The 16435-nt window shown below is 44.8% G+C and overlaps 1 protein-coding gene across 2 annotated transcripts in view; it reads left to right on the forward strand.

Moving 5' to 3' along the window:
- The window catches only part of arid1ab (AT-rich interactive domain 1Ab), a 61028-nt gene that overhangs the window by 21636 nt on the left and 22957 nt on the right, over positions 1-16435 (forward strand). For both annotated transcript variants that reach the window (XM_075450005.1, XM_075450006.1), the window contains exons 2-4: positions 6463-6696; positions 10059-10772; positions 11775-11882. In XM_075450005.1, the coding sequence (XP_075306120.1) occupies positions 6463-6696; positions 10059-10772; positions 11775-11882 (1056 nt within the window). The remainder of the gene's footprint in view (positions 1-6462; positions 6697-10058; positions 10773-11774; positions 11883-16435) is intronic.

The raw sequence follows: 16435 nt of genomic DNA on the forward strand, positions 1-16435 counted from the left end.
AAAGTCAGATGTTTACTCAGCAGCAGCAGTGCTTCAGTGGTATTTCCTCTGCACAGAGCAGAGCTGCTAATTCTATGACAAAGCAAAAGAGGAACAAAGCCTTGTGTAGCAGTCCCTGACCTCTACCTAGAAGATAAAGAAAACGCTATCTAGTGTGGTTGAGGCACGCATCACACACACCGACGGAGGCCTCGGCCAACGCTCTCTGGGATCCTGAAGCTTGTGTGATTGTGCGTCAGATGTGAAAGACTTGAGCAATGCGAGAGAAATCCTGGTAAACAGATCAATGACGGCCCGAGCAGCAGGCCGGCCGCAGTTTATCACTCAGCCCGCAGCGTACAGATGTGTTAACATGATCAAGGGAGGTTGAGGAGAAACAAACGAGGCCTCCTGAGCACGTTTGTTGTCCCTCACATTTATATTTGGCTTCTGAGGGTTTAAAGCCTTAACGGCATAATGGGAAATTTTATGATATTTAAGTAGTTCTTAGTTTAGGGAACAGTCGCGCCAGTATGCTTTGTTCCTGTTGTCATTTAACTGAATACCAACTTTATTTATTCAGTTGTGTGGTTACCCTTGTGCTTTGCACTGATACTTATCAGTCACTTCATTGATTGCAGCTCTTACAGGGCTGCAGCTATGTTTTACCAAATTTTACACTGTTTAAGCTGAAATACAATTTTTTAGTTTTTTTATTATATTAATCATTCAAATGGTCAAACACACCAAGCTGTCGATAGATATTTTGTCACTAGTAAAGCCACAGAATTAAGATAACTGTTCAACAAAACAGTTGAAGATAGAATTCCTTTTTGCACTTCAGCTAATAATCGACTGTCACGTTTGTACATTACGTAGTTGAATAGGCAGAAGCCCAGCTGTTACAGCTCTGATTTCTTTCCTTTATCAGTTGGACGCCTAAACTAGCTGCAGCTGTCAGTTATTTTTACCGTTATTTCTAAAACTCAACGGTGATATTGTGACTTTTTTTCTTTTTTTTTTAGCCCAAAACCCAGAAATGTCCCATCAACAGTGATATAGCGAGATGGAACTGAGCAGGATCTGACTTGACGCTCGTTTAGTTCGGTTGTATTGTGTTGTGTAATGTGGCGCATTGTGAGAAGTAATGTAATTCCTCTTTGGGGTTTGGATTTTAGTTTTACAAATATTGTCTGTCCAGTAACCTGAAGTGCTTTATTTGTAGATTTCCACTTACCGAGAGAAGGACCTGTAAACTGGTGGAGATATAGAGAACATGTAATAGTTTATTTCTTGTCAATGAATGGATACTTTTATAATCAGAAGCAGAAATGACAGAAACAGGCCTTCAGAGGAGCTTTTCCTCTCGCAGCGCTGAGGCTCCGAACTGAAGCACAAAATTTAGGAGCACCGTTTAAATCGTCTTTAACCCAACACTTTATTAGTTTCCTCCGTCTTTATGTCATTACAGATTGATGAATTATTTGGCCAAACTTCATCTTGTACTCTGAAGGAAGAATGTCCCAGTAAAGTGATGATTTTATGAGTGTGTCATATCATCATATCAGCACATTTTTACAGTTAACAATTAATAATGTTATCACAACAATGCGAGATAATCCATGGCTGCACAGTAGTCCTAAACGTTTTCACTCACCTGTATGAAAACATCTGGATGAAACTACCCTAACAGAAATGTCACATTTTCCTAACATTTGATAGACTTTATGCCTTTTTTTCAATGAGCTCATCAGTTACAATATAAATATTTTTCCATTTAGGTCCCTGTATTAATTTCTAATAGAAATGATAAGCAGGCTTATACTGTCATAGTGGTATGAGAAAGAAAAAAATTAAGACGATTCAATTATTAAGTGCAATTTGATAGCCTGTGCCAAGTTGTAAAATGTTGTCGCTTTGCCTCCAAAAGTGGTCACAGTCTGGAGACCTGTCAGTGCATCTTTAGTCTTCATTATTGATCTTTGATGACTCGTAAGTCCTGCCGTTTCATAGCCTAGCAAGCCAAAAAGCAAAAAGCTGTAGGGGTCTAGTGACGCTGGATAGCAGTGTGGGCGGGATAAACGGTTGTCTGTCAAGTTGTCTGTCAACGCCACGCAATAAGATGGCGCAACAACCAAACCAACAACCTCCGAAAACGTCCTTTTAAAAAAAAAACAACTTAAGTGCAGTTATACAGTTTTCTTTGCGAGACGAACAGATATCTAAATTTTCTAGAGTCGCTGCCAAAGCCAAATCGAAAGACTGTTCGCTGGGCGCAGCCATTGTTTACCTCTCTCTGGAACTACACACTGAAACGTCGCACCTCTTTCGTCACTAGGTAGCCCGGCCTCCGACCCCGCTCCTCACGATTTGATTGGCCCGATAAAGTTTCGATTTGCAGCCTCGCAAAACGACCACAAGTGACTAGACTGAGCCCGGGAGCAAATTCAATTTGCGGTCGCTAGGGGCGTCTAGATTTCTAGGCTAGCCGTTTCATTCGAATCTGATGAATATGTGTAGAGCTGATCAGATTTTCAGGAATTATTCATTATATTGTTCTACTAACCAGTGACCTTACTTCAAGTATATTACTGAATGTTAAGAAAGCGCACATTGGCGCGTGCACAAACGACCCCACCCTCGTAGTGGCTGTTGGGCACGAGGGAAGAGCGAGATGACATGAGCGTCGGCGGCGATTCTCCACGAGCCTCTGGAAACTGGAAACTGATCTCAGGCAGGCTGAGTCCCGCTGAGCCGGGCGCCAGGCTGTCAGGGTTTTTAATGGAAAAGCAGATTCGCAAAGCCCGTGTAGAAATATTCTCACTGCCAGCAGAATATCGACCTCGGTGGCGAGAGAAGAAAAGGTTGATTGTCTTATGGCCCGGTCATCGCGGGAGATTTTGTCTAAATGAGGAATAGATTTTGCCTTTATTGTGGCTGCTGTGTAGTTTGTTGGCGTTACGAGTCATTTTTCTTGTTGGATTGGAGGACGATTCGGGCTTCGGTCGCACACTCTACAGATGTCACCAGAGGTTCTGTCCAACTGCCTCATTAGTAATGGGATATTGCTTCTTTCTGTCTGTAAAAGTTGCTCCAGCTGTGTTCTTGTTGCCATAATTGGACGCATACTATGATCTGAAATGAACTGAAAACCAGCTACAAAGCAATATTGGCCTCAACGCTATTAACCGGCCATCTCTCAGCTGAGCAGTGTATTGTTTGGCATGATGTCAAGGGGGGGGGTTATGATGTCTTTCCTTCCAGACTGGGGTTAAAAGTGCATTAGAGGTCACAGGAGATTGCCTACCGGGGCCTGTTACCCCCCCCCCACCCACCACATCCACCCCACTGTGCGGTCGGTAATGACCCAAAGGAGTGTAGTAACACCCCCTTCCTGCACACACATACAAAAAAACACACACACATACTCTCCCGAACCTGGAGGAGCTCAGGAGAGTGTGGCCTGGGGGAGGCGGGAGGGAAAATCTGGAGTGGAATATGTTATCTTGGATAATGTTGGTTGACCACACTGACAGCTTGTTGATTCACCCCCCACCCCACCCCCTCACCAACACCTCCAGTCTTTCCCAACACACACCACCCTCCTGCTGAGCCCCCCTCACCCGACCTCCTCTCTTATTGCAGCACTGTCATTCATAGAGTGCCAAAGCCTGCTGCTTTATTAAAGCCCAGGAAGAGCAAGGCCTGGCCCAGGTTCAAACAGCAGTGCAGCTGGGACCTGTTACATTTTCGGCAGACTGCCCTCTCCGTCTCGCTGGCTATAAATAGCCCTGGTGGTTGTCTCCCTTAACCAAGGAAAAGAGCTTTTTGGGGGAGGAAAAACACACACACACTCAGATTAATAACCGTGGGAAGCAATGAAAGCTTTGTGTCTGCTACCCGAGGTCAGCAGGCCGGGAGGTGTTGCTACTTCAAAGACCCCATTGCGGCTTAGAGTTTCAGACGCTGCTGTGGTGGGTTTGATAGGAACATGCAAGTCCTGTCATCCATTAGGGGTGGGTATTGGCAAAGAAGTCACGATTCACATGCGATACTATCACGATGCATCACGATACTTGAATTATTGCGATGCATTGCGATATTTTCACTGAACATACTTTAAAAAAAAAAAAATACACCAGCCATTACCAGTGGCTGACTGGCTGTGTATGATCTGTCTTTAATTGATACATAACTCAAAGCAAATCAATTCATAACTGTATTTACTTTTGGAGGTATTGCCATTAAAACAAATATTATCGGACACACTCATCACAAAAAGTGCATAGGATTTATAAAACTTAAAATAACAAAATAGGGATGAGCAGTACAGACAAAAAAAAAAAGTGCATAGGCTTTATAAAACTATAAAAAAATAAATATATTGTAAACATCCCTTGCAGCGAAATGCATCAATTGCATGTGTCCTATCATTAAAGGCATAAAAAGCCTTAAAGGATCGTGTTCAGGGGGATTCCACAAAAACTCATCCCGTATGTACACACACAGCATCAGACACTTTATGATGTTGGCTCCAGCTGTTAACAGATGAGGCTACCTCATTCCAACCCCGCCAACCCCCCCAAAAGGTTCTCGAGCCAGAGAGCGCCGTCTGTCCCGCTAACATCGGCTGCCCAGGTTATTTGGATCTCCAAATTCAATCTGGCCAAGGTCAGCCCCCACCTCCACTTCCACCAGCCTGGCCTCCATCCTGACTTGGGTTCAGCTGAGGGTGGGCCCAGCTCCAGTCACCGCAGACACTTCCACTTCCTTAACATTATTTTCATAGAAACTCTCCCCGTCGTCTCTGCCGTAACAGTATCCACCCACTGGCACAATGATCTCCTGGGCAGGGAAACGCTCCTGGCGGATGTAGTGGGCTCATTCATTCATTCGAGGCCAATTTTTTTTTTTTCCCTTTCGAGTAGGAAAGTAAAACCACTACTGTTTTTTTCCTCCCCCTTCTGCTTTTTGTTCTGTATTTGTTCGATTCTACTGTGACTGGTTGATGAGACGATGCTTGCGCAACACAATGCAGTAGCGGAGTCATCACTTGCATTCATCACTCAGTGATTCCTTTTCAAGAATACCCACTGGAAAAGGTTCCAGGATTACTCTTGATGAATTTGACCTGAATTGTTTTCTCATCTCTGTGTATCACTGCTGGATTCTGAACAATGTGCTGTCAATTATATCTTAATGGTCCTAGTTACGGTGTTTGACACTAGTCCAGAGTGGGCAGCAGGCGAAAACCATCTAGCCTGGGTGCCAGCCGAACTTAGCCCCGCCCATAAAAGTTTTGGTCGGGAAGTTCGGTCTGGCTCTGCTCAGTTGGGAAATCTCTATGCTCAACATCGAATCAGTCGACCCAATCAGATCGCCAGGGCGGGCTTTATACGGTGATGGACAGATGATCAACAGGGACATTATCGACTACGTCACTAAAGAGCGCTTGGTTTGACTTCGTTTGAAACAAACACGGCTGCCGCTGGAGAGCTAGGGTGTGTAGATTCTGCCATCGAGTCTGTTCTACAGGATCTCCACATTGCATTCGTTTTGAAAGACGAACAGAGGAACGCGATAAAGGCTTTTATCGTGCGTGCAGCTGAGTTCCTTTGACAACAAGTGTGTGTCGCTTAATCTACGTCACATACTACGTTGCTCTGATTGGTTGTAGGTCTATCCAATTGAGCGAAGAGGCATTTTTTTTCTCCTGGTTCGGTTGAAACACGCCCCATACTCAAAACTCTATCCAGCGGTATCAGACTCACATTCTGACTAGAATCGTGAGTATGACGTTAGGCGTCCACTATTCCGGCACGTCAAGCCGTATCCAACGCATTCAATTAATTTTCAATGAAATCCGGCCGACCGTTGTCGCCGTGCTCGCAAAGCATGCTGGGATTCCGGCAAGGCGTGCGGCGGACCTGCGGCACGTCAAAAAGTTGGGCTCGGCCGAAGTTTATGCAAATTTGCCACGGCAGACGGAGTGCGTTATCCAATGACAGTAGATCATGTGATCTCCTGTGTCGCAGCAGCAGCACAGCAGCTCTCCTCGCTCGCAGATCCACAGCCATGGTGAAATACGAAATAATGTTCCATTGCTGACGATTTATACACATTCATTTCCCTCCAAAACTCAAATTTTTAGAGGGAGAAACTTTGGTTGGTTAAAATCACAAGTTATTTACTTTCCCCCGGAGCCCGTATGTTCTATCTACAACTTCGTATACAAGCCCCTCTGTACACGCCCACTGCAGTAGCAACACGGCGAGACTAGGCATCCAATCCGGCGAGTTAAGTTGACGTGCCGGGATAGTGGACGGCTACCGTGACGTAGTCAGGCTAAAAACCATCAACCCCAAGGCTATAACTTAACTCTAAACTCCTACAGTCCTAACTTTGAATGCCAAAATTGTCAGTTCCACCATGCACTGCTTCAACTCATTGATGCATTACTTATTCTCTCGGTGTGACCTCCAGCCTCCAAGCCCAATGGACCAGGTTGGGAAGATACGTGGCCAGCCATATGGAGGACCTAACCCCTACTCACAGCAGCAGCAACAGCAGCAGCAAGGACCTCCCACAGGACCTGGACCCCAGCAAGTGGGCTCTTACCCAGGCCAGGCCTATGGACCTCCAGGCCCTCAGAGGTACCCGATGGGAATGCAGAGCCGCACACCCGGCGCCATAGGCGGCATGCAGTACGGACAGCAGGTCAGTATTTCTATCCTTACAGGTCTATTGCAGCTTCCAAACGATTATCATAATAACTAGAGAATGGGGTAACTGGTTACATCCATAGACGGTATATAAAAGAAGGACACGTGAAAGGGAATGATCTCTTGGTAGCAGCGACGGCCTCACCCCTAATCACGCCTTACTTTTGCATACCTTGATATAAGTTAAATGTCTGCGTAAAAATTCACCCTTGTACAGATGTCATAAAGGATGTGTGTGTGAAACTGTCTGAGGTGTAAATGTAAGCGAAACACAGCATGATTTCCCTTTTAACCAAGCAGAATACAGTGAACCCTCGTTTTTCGCGGGGGTTACGTTCCAAAAAGAACCCGTGATAGGCGAAATTTGTGAAGTAGTAACCTTTATTTTTTTTTACAATTATCATACAATGAAATACTCCATAATACATTGAAACCAAAGAACAAAACCTTTTTACAGGCCCAAGCATTTGTTTAACACATAAAAGTACTGTATAAACGTTTTTTTTTTTTATAAATAACTACTGTACTGTAAAATAATAATTTTAATCATCAATACGAACTGAAGGCTTCAAGTTGCGGAGATCAGCACCGCCCCACCGCGACCCGAGTCATTGGATTAGAACGGGAGAAAATGAAAAATGATTATGAAAAAAAATACAAAGTACAGTAGCACAAATAGTGACTCGCGTGTATTTCACTGCTCTTCTGACTGAGCCGCTGCATCCTGACTCCGCTCTGTAGCGTTTTTTTTCTTCTAAAGCCCGCGGTGCAGGTGTGTTTTTTCGAGAGAAGAACATAGTTTTCGGCAGTTGTTGTCGCTCTTTTTTCTTCTGGGCAAAAAGATTCTTATATACCGACATGCCACCATCAATTATGTTTGAGAACTGTAATGAACGTGTACGTGTGAATGTTTAACCGCAACGTTATTGACACGCAGGTAGAGAAGAAGCGGAGAGACTGTTTAGCCAATCAGAATGCAGAACACGATGCACGATGCAAATCCGTGAAGCAGCGAGACCGTGAAAGGTGAACCGCGTCATAGCGAGGGTTCACTGTACTGTAAATACATCCTAAAATGAACATGTTACAAAAAAGCAGAAGCAGTTCAGTAGCTTATAGAATGATTTTTAGCAGCAATAACTTGAAGCGCTTATTTTCTGTACGGCGTTATCAGTCTCTCACATCATTGTAGTGGAATTTTGGCTCACTCTTCTCTGCAACGGTGCTTCAGCTCATTGAGGTTTGCAGCATTTGTTTATGCACACCACTTAAGGTCCCACCACAGCATTTCTACCAGGCTGAGGTCTGGACTTTGACTGGAGCATTGCAGCACCTTGATTCTTCCATTTTTCAGACATTCTGCTGTAGATCTGCTGCTGTGTTTGGGATAATTGTCCTGTTGATGAGCCAGTTTCAGCCGAGCTTTAGCTGTCAGACAGATGGCCTCACATTTGACTCTGGAATACTTTGGTAAACAGACTCAATGACTGCAAGGTGTCCAGGTCCTGTGGCTGCAGAACCAGCCCAGATCATCAGCCCTCCACCACCGTGCTTGATAGTTTTGGTGTGAGGTGTTTGTGCTGATGTGCTCTGTTTGGTTTTCTCCAAACGTGCTGCTGTGCATTCTGACCAAACATCTGTACTTTGGTCTGCTCTGTCCACAGGACATTGTTCCAGAAGTCTTGTGGCTTTTTCCAGATGCAACTTTGCAAACCTAAACTTTGCTACCATGTCCTTTTTAGAGACAAACATTCCACCTTATTAAGCATGCCAACTGAGACGCGAGTCTGAGATGTAGCCGTTTTTGTTTTTTTTGCAGTTTCTCTGAGATTGCACCTGGTGTAAACTCGCTGGGAACATTGACAACAATCTCGAATGTTTTCTACTTCTGAATAATCTTTCCAACTGTAGAATAATGGAATCCAAATAGTCTGTAAATGACCTTGTAACTCTTTTTTTGCCCAGATTAATGGGCAGCAACAGTTGCTTCTCTAAGATCATTGCTGATGTCTTTCCTCCTTGGCATTGTGTTAACACACATCTTTTATAGAGGTGCACACACTTACTGATGATCATTAATTAAGTGCATTTGATTACTTACCCACTTACATTTTGCATTGTCTTAGTTTTTGTTCAGTAAATTATGACAGTGTAATATGTCATGTGTTATTGTTCATGTGAGGTTGTATTTACTTCATTTTAAGACCTCCTAAGGACTAGTTTATTCATTTATTTATTTATTCCATGTAAGCTTCATGTATTTTTCACAAATTCCAGCTGGGAATCGATCAGTGGGATCCCTCAGGTGCTATTAGGTGGGTTTTACCTTGATATTTCATCAAGTTGTGGGCAAAAAAAGTATCCCAAGTTGTCACTACATCATCAAGTGAAATGTTAACTCCAATCAAACCATGCTTTAGCATTACTTTTACCTGAAAGAAGGAGAGGGGGGGGGCTATTTTAGGATCAGATTGAACGGGAGCAGTCAGTTTTATTTTATTTTCACTGTCAGGTTTATTTTCACGCTTGAAAGCAAGAGATGGGGAAAATTCAAGCTGTGTCGCCGGGCACAGTGGGCAGCACCTTCTGACAGCGTCATCCAATTGAAAAGTGTAAACATCCAGTTTTGCCACACTTACTCATAGCTAGGAATAAGCCCCTTCTTGAACTCTGTCAGCCACACAGTGTGTCTGTGCAGGGAATGCAGGGAATCCCGTAGAGTGAAGCCTTTTCTTCTACGTTCGCTGCCTGTGGTCTTGTGCCCATTGTGTGGTGTGATTATCTCATACTGGCCTGCCTGGTGTCTGACCATGAACTCGATAAGTGCCCCAAAGAGAAGAAAACGGCTTCCCTGCCTTTGTCAGACAGATACAATACAGCCACTTGATGTTGTTTTAAATGTGCAGCAATTCTTTATTTCTTGTATTTTCTTGAATTCTTGAATAGCTAAGAACCCCCCCTCCTCCAAAAAAAAAGGAAATGTGGCTTTTTTTTTTTTTTTTTTTTTTATATATGTGTGTTTCCTCACAAGGTCATCGCCTTTCTCCTTCCATTGTTTCTTGAGCGTAATGCAACACTGTCTTTAAAGGCGTAGCTGTGCTGAATATGAAAAGGCTGATATTTAGGTTCAAGGAGATGAAGTCAGCAAGCAGTTTTCTTTTCTTTTTTTATTTTCATGGCAGTAATTTAAACCGAACACAGCTGAATGCCAAAATTGGATGGGTTTTCCACGTCTGCTTTGACAGATCGGTACATAGTGAAAATGCACCCCTGAGGTACAAAGACGACAGTTTTATTTCATTGTTAATGTGCAAGGAAGATAAAGACCCTAACTGATCCTCTTGTTTTTATGTCTAGATGTCTGCTTATGGACAACAGGGCCCAGGAGGCTACAGCCAGCAGAACCAGGGCTACTACGGTCAGCATGGCCCGCAACCGCACCCCGGCCAGCAGCAACCTACCTACCCCGGTCAGCCACAAGGCAGTTCTGGACCTTACCCTCAGCAGGGCCACCCTTCTCAGCCTCCTGGCCAACACGGGCAGCCAGGGCCCCCTTACCAACCATCCCAAGGGCCCCATGGCCCTGCTCCAGGCCAGCCTCCATATAGTCAGCCCCCGCAGTCTCAACCAGGACAGCCACCGTATGTCTCTCCCCAACAGCAGCAGCAGCCTCAGCAGCAGCAGCAGCAGCAGCAGGGTCCTGGTCCCCAAGGTCAGCAGGCCAGTCAGGGCCAAGCTGGGTACTCACAACCCCCTGGACCAGGGCAGCCACCACAGCAGCAAACCCCACAGCAGCAGCAGCAGCAAGGGCCACCACCACCACCACCACAACAACAACAACAACAACAACAGCAACAACAACAACAGCAACAACAACCACCACCACAGCAACAACAGCAGCAGCAGCCAGGAGGTCAGCCTCCTCAAGCTCAGCAACAACCCCCGGGTCATGGTCAGCAGGGTCAACCGTCCCCCTACTCTCAGACACCCCCCCTGCAACAGCAGCAACCGCAGCAGCAGCAGCAGCAGCAGCAGCAGTCACCATACCAGAGGTTCCCGCCTCCTCCACAGGTGACAGCTCACAGCTGAAATGTGATTGGCTGGATATTGTGCATTAGTCAAATTTAATTGACTAATGAGGTGGAAAGTAAGAACAAGAATATTTAGAATGAATAAGAAAAAACACTTGTACATGGTTTTTAAGCTTTGCTGGGGTTTTTTTTGTTAAAAAAATAGTAATCAGTGAGTTTTCAAGGTCCATGTCTGGCAGACACAGCAGACATATAGCAGACCGCAACAGAGTAAATTAAGGCTCTAGCATGGTTGCCGCGTCTGCTAGCGCGAGCGGTGTTGATGACGTCACGAGTTCGTGCCCGCCATATATAGTGGCGCAAGTCGATGCGCCAGTAGTTGCAATTTTCTCCGTCACAGAGGTGGCGCTGCTACGTGAAGGTTACCGCTACTCTACAACCACGAAAGTGGAGAAGAAAACAATGAAGAGCAGGAATACTGTCATTAATGATACTGCTGCAGTTTTCGGATAATTTTAATTTTTTAATTCAGTTAAAAGAGGTGATGGTCTGAAGCCCCCGGCATCAACAGAGTCTCTGCTCTTCTTTGCCTTCACGTATCTGTCCCGTAGCTTCTCCCACACATTCTTACAGAACTCTCCCTCTTTCCCCAAAGTTCTGCCCATTTCTGTGCACCAGTTTGGGGAGTTTACGTTGGTCCCTGTGCTGTTTTACTGCAGTTTCGTACAGCTGCTGTACAAACGCACCTCCTCACTGAGCCTGGTCACACATCGGTCCATCCGGTTTGTCGTTGTTGGCGCCGCCAAGTTACAAAAATCGACTGGTGCACGACACCGCGCTGCGCCGTCTTTTCAAGGGAAGCGCCATGCCTGAAACGTCATTTTGACGTCACGGGCCGCCACCACCGTGACAGACGCGGCAACTATAACTCCGGCATCAGCCATTAAAATATGCTTGAGTGTGATTTATTTTTTTTTTTTTCATTTTTTTTTCTTCACATGCCTTAGATCCACGGTGCTATCTGTCTTGTTTTTATAATCAGGAACTCTCCCAGGATTCCTTTAGCTCCCAGTCCAGCGCTCCTCCTTCTAACCAGCCCAACAAGAGCGGTCAAGAGGACAGCATGCAGGGGCGGCCATCCAGTCTGCCGGTGAGCCCTCTCTCGCTTCATTTATCATCTGTTTTCATCCTCTGATCTCAGCAAACCTGTAACGTTTATGTTTTGTCACTCTCACACGTTACCAATGATCCCATTTTGCAACTTCTAAAACCAAAATTTCTTAGCCAGTTTTCATCACAAGTCAGCCCAGTGTAACTCTAGATTGCCGCGATGAGGGTAGTTGGTACAACAGGGTAGTGTGCAGTGGGGTGCTGAAGGTTGCTGTATGAAATTTATTTCGCTAATGTCTATAATGCTCTGCAATGGTAAGGCTTTCCTCAACATTCAAGCTGATTCAGAAGTGAAAAGGGAGAAAAGTTAGGTATCCAGTGGAGCGGGACGGACAGCCAAGATAACACCGCTGCGCTGCGGCGGGAAACTGGGACTGGGAATCGCGGGATGAAGATCCACATGTCAGTCCATTACGGCTTCGGAGCTAGCTGCCGGTAATGCCATCGTCCATCGGATAGCAAGGACTAGGAGCGTGGCTTAACAAGCTAATTTCGCAGCTGTTGTATCCCGCCTGGTCAACAGCCTTCTGTGGCAGATGTGGGGAAACGACAAAACATCCGAATTCCTTGGGAGACTGCGGCGTTAAAAATGATCAGTTGTTGCGACAACCCGAGTTAGGAACTCACCCAAGAGCTGGGCTGCTTTAGTCCATGCTGTAAGCGCGAAATAGATTTTATTCTAGAGTTTTCTTAATATCCACCAAGCTTCAATTAAACTGTTGGAGCTTCTCTCTATTTTGGCAAACAGGTCATACATTTGGCATCCTGTCAAAAGCTGTAGTTATTTACTTTTATTCCACTGAAAGCTCAAAATGAAGTCCAGTTAATGGGACCTTGTTTTGCTTTATAATGCAGTGGAAGTTGCCCCATGGTTGAAAGCAGTCCTACTCAAAATGTTCCGAGTTGATCCATGCACACACTTAGGAAAATACATAAAAATGTGACGTTAATGTCGTTTTTTGGAGTCGGCTGTGCAATCGATTAGCTGCCAAATATTAGCATCGTGATCTTGTACTGTTGTCTTATCTCACTTGTGGATCCCAGCCTTTGTTTATTTATCTGTGTTTACATGCTTTCTAAATGACATCAGAATATATATTTCTTTTATTCTTATTTTTTTTACCACATGGCATGTAGATGTTGTTTTTCCACCAATATTTAGATATTAATGAGGCAACACGTAAAGCTCTGCAGCTGCATGTGCTTTGCTGCTGAAGCTGATGTCACGAGACAGTGGAAAATATTTCTGCCGGGAAAAGGATTGTTGAAAGTGAAGTGTCACCTGATAGTTTTTCTGGCTTAGATAAAGGTGAGAGAACGAACAACACATCCTACCCCACCCCCCAAGCCCCCCAAACTCCATTCTCCCTGTTAAAGAGGTGTCTCGCTGTAACACGTTGCAGTTTCCATGGCGGTGTTTATAGGTCAGACTGCGGCGCTAACCTCATTCTGGGCCTCAGGGAAGGAGAGTGAGAAATGAGATCATTAATGAGACAGAATGAAAGTGAGAGAGCAGAATCGGCGGCAAGGGGAGGTGGTGGTTGGTGCGGGGGTGGGGGTGGGGGGATTGAGGGAGTACAAGCAAATAACTTCAAATAGTGTGAGTGATTGGTTGGAGTGGGGCATTCTCAAAGGGAGGGAGAGATGAGAAGTAGAGCTGTCTACGCCAGTAAGGGATGCCCTCAGGATGTGTTTCCCCCCTCTTTTATTTATTTCTCTTATTTATTTATACATCTCTCTTTGGGCTCAGCCATTGGCCGAGCAAGCCAGGCAAGGGCTATTTTTATTTAGCTTCCAACTTCTCAGGGATTCCCTACTGGTGCTGTGTGATTGGCTGAGAGAGCCATTAATCTGGCTAAGGTAGACGTAAACCAATCCCCTTCCACCTGCTGCTCCTCCTCTAATATCCCTCCCTGCAGAGTGCACATTACACCGTGTGCAGATTAGACCATAATGCCCTGTGGAAGGGATTCTTATAGGTGCTTTGAGTAGATTGTGCCTGGAATTTGAAGCGATTGTTATGAGTTCTGACAAAGTAATAAATAAAAAAAAAAGCAGAAAATGTTTCACGGATTTCATTTGAACCCCGTTCACGTGATATCTGGTATTATATTCTGAATTAGCTGTAGAGGGGGTTCTGTGTAAAACCCCCAAACTCTTTGTGGTACCAACTGTCCCTAGTACACAGTGTCAAAATATACCTAACAGTTCTAGGGACTACTGATGGTAATGGGGACTAAAGGGTTTCTCAAAGGACAACACATCTTCCAAGAGCTTTTTTCTCTGGTTGCGTCTGCACAGATCGAAGGTGAAAAATGAGTTTTATGAACCACTATCATCCTCAGTCCGTGCGGCGCAAATGCATAAAAGAGAAGAGTTAGAAGAACCACGAAAAAGTTCCTGAGACTGTTGAGCTGGCTAGCATTCATTCACATTCAAACAAGGGACGGGAAGGTTAACACTGCCTCCAAATTCTGAGAGGAAAACCACTCTGAACCAGTTGTCCCATGAGCAGCGCTGCTTCTGAACACAACTATCGTTTTAACTACAGCTAAATGGTGATTTTATAGAGATTGAATAAAAATGTTACCGTGTTCATATGTTTTCCAGTTTGTCAATCAGCGTAGAACTTCAATTCCTTTGCTATTTTCCATGCCACGTCCTACCTGATGTGGTCCTGGTAGAAGTTGGAAAACATATCGTATAGACAGGGCTCCTGCTTCCACAACTCAACACAATTTGCTTAGAAATCCACGAGTTGGCGTTTAGTTTGCTCGGCTACGCACATCGTGCTGCACTACATTCCAATTTTTTGGTTCGAAGACGCAGCAGCCACATCAGACCAGCAGTGTTCTTCGAACCTCTTTTAGGACTTCTGGTTCTGCCCGCGATTGGATATATCCCCTAAGATTTTTTTCATATTTGTATTTTTTTTTAAATTTTATTTCTTTTTTATCTTGGACAGCCGGAAATCAGTGTGTAGCAATCTTTAAGCATTTAAAGGATGTAAGAAAACTGAACAAAAAAACCAAAAACATTTCCCATGTTGGAATGGGGAAGGCCATCTTAGACTTTGTCCTTCAGCCTTTCTGTGCAGCCACTCAGATCTTCGGTGAAAGAAAACGACTCGCTGAACCTTCAGAGTTTCACAACACAAAGACATAAAATCAGTAGAAAATCAAAGGGTTGTCGCACCTTGATCCACACTTTTGTTTGTCATTGCTGCCATTTTGTCTGTCTTTTTTTATTAGATATTTTGATCAGACGGTTACTGGCCAAAGTACATGAAATGTAGTTTTTAAGGAAAAAATGGAAAGCTTATTACTCAGATTTGGGTGCAAAATACATTGGTGTTGGGACACAGCCCTGTATTCTAGCTTGTGTATCATATATTTTAATTCTCCTTTTGAATTTCTGTTGTATTTATGAGCGGCTTATTTGATGCAGTTGTTCCTGTACCTCATTCAGAGAAGGTCACTCGTACTTCTGCGAATGAAAAAGGTTGGAGAGTCTGTTAGATGATCATTAATGAATTCGTCCGACAGAACGTGAGGTAGAGTTTTACACCGAGGAGAAAAATTGTGTTTGTTTCAGAAGGAGTTGTGATTTGTAGAGACACATTTCTGTTAATCTGCCTTGGATCCCGTTGGAATCCTGTTCCAACAGCGGCTGAGGGGTAAACGCCATTTAGCTACTTTAGTAGCATTCACGCAGAGCCAGCCAGACATCACCTCATCCCGAGCACAGATGGGTCTGTTGGAGCCAGGTGCTTAAAAAGCCAGCGTCTGTTAGACTGCTGCTGAGGTGGGAATAAAGGTGTACAAGAGGCTCAGCGCCTGCTGGGAGGCGCAGGTAGGAAAGCAACAGTCAGCTCGAGAAGAAGGGCTCTGACTAAGAAGAGGAGGAGGGAGGGAAAAATAAAAACGGGCAGTGGTAGTGGAACTAGCTGAGCAGGCTGAACTGGTTCCTGGTTTGTTTTCACCCTGGCTCCAGGACACGCACGTACAGTTTAACTGTTGAGTGTTTACCACGCTGTGAGCCTGAGCTGTCGTGCGCACAGAAACCTCTTCGCATTTTTTACAATTTAGGTACTTTACAATGTAGTGGTCCTCGTGCTTGCAGAATATTCCTGTGACCTACAGACATTCGTGTCTTCTTGGAAAGGAAACGAATTAAACGTTAAGCTCAGGGGGAGAGAGGGCGGGCGGGGGGGTGGGGGGGACATTTTTGTTCTCTCAAATGACTCACATTATTGACTTAGTCTGTAATGAATAACCATAGTTGCTGATTAAAAGGGCACTCCACTGATTTTACTCATGAAGGCTCTTCACAATGAGTACTACACAGCTTGTGAAAAGAGTTGTTTAATGTCTCCTGTGGTTCCAGGAGGAGCTTACAGTGCCACCATTAGTGTGATTTTAAAGAGACGGTGTTCAGGAGCTCTCTTCCATCTAAACTAATTCACACGCGTCTGTCATGGATGGTAACGCAACACTCGCTGTGCAGGAGCTGATTCAGAAGCCCGCCTGCTCC

Source organism: Odontesthes bonariensis, chromosome 18 (assembly GCF_027942865.1).
Source record: "Odontesthes bonariensis isolate fOdoBon6 chromosome 18, fOdoBon6.hap1, whole genome shotgun sequence".
NCBI lineage: Eukaryota > Metazoa > Chordata > Actinopteri > Atheriniformes > Atherinopsidae > Odontesthes > Odontesthes bonariensis.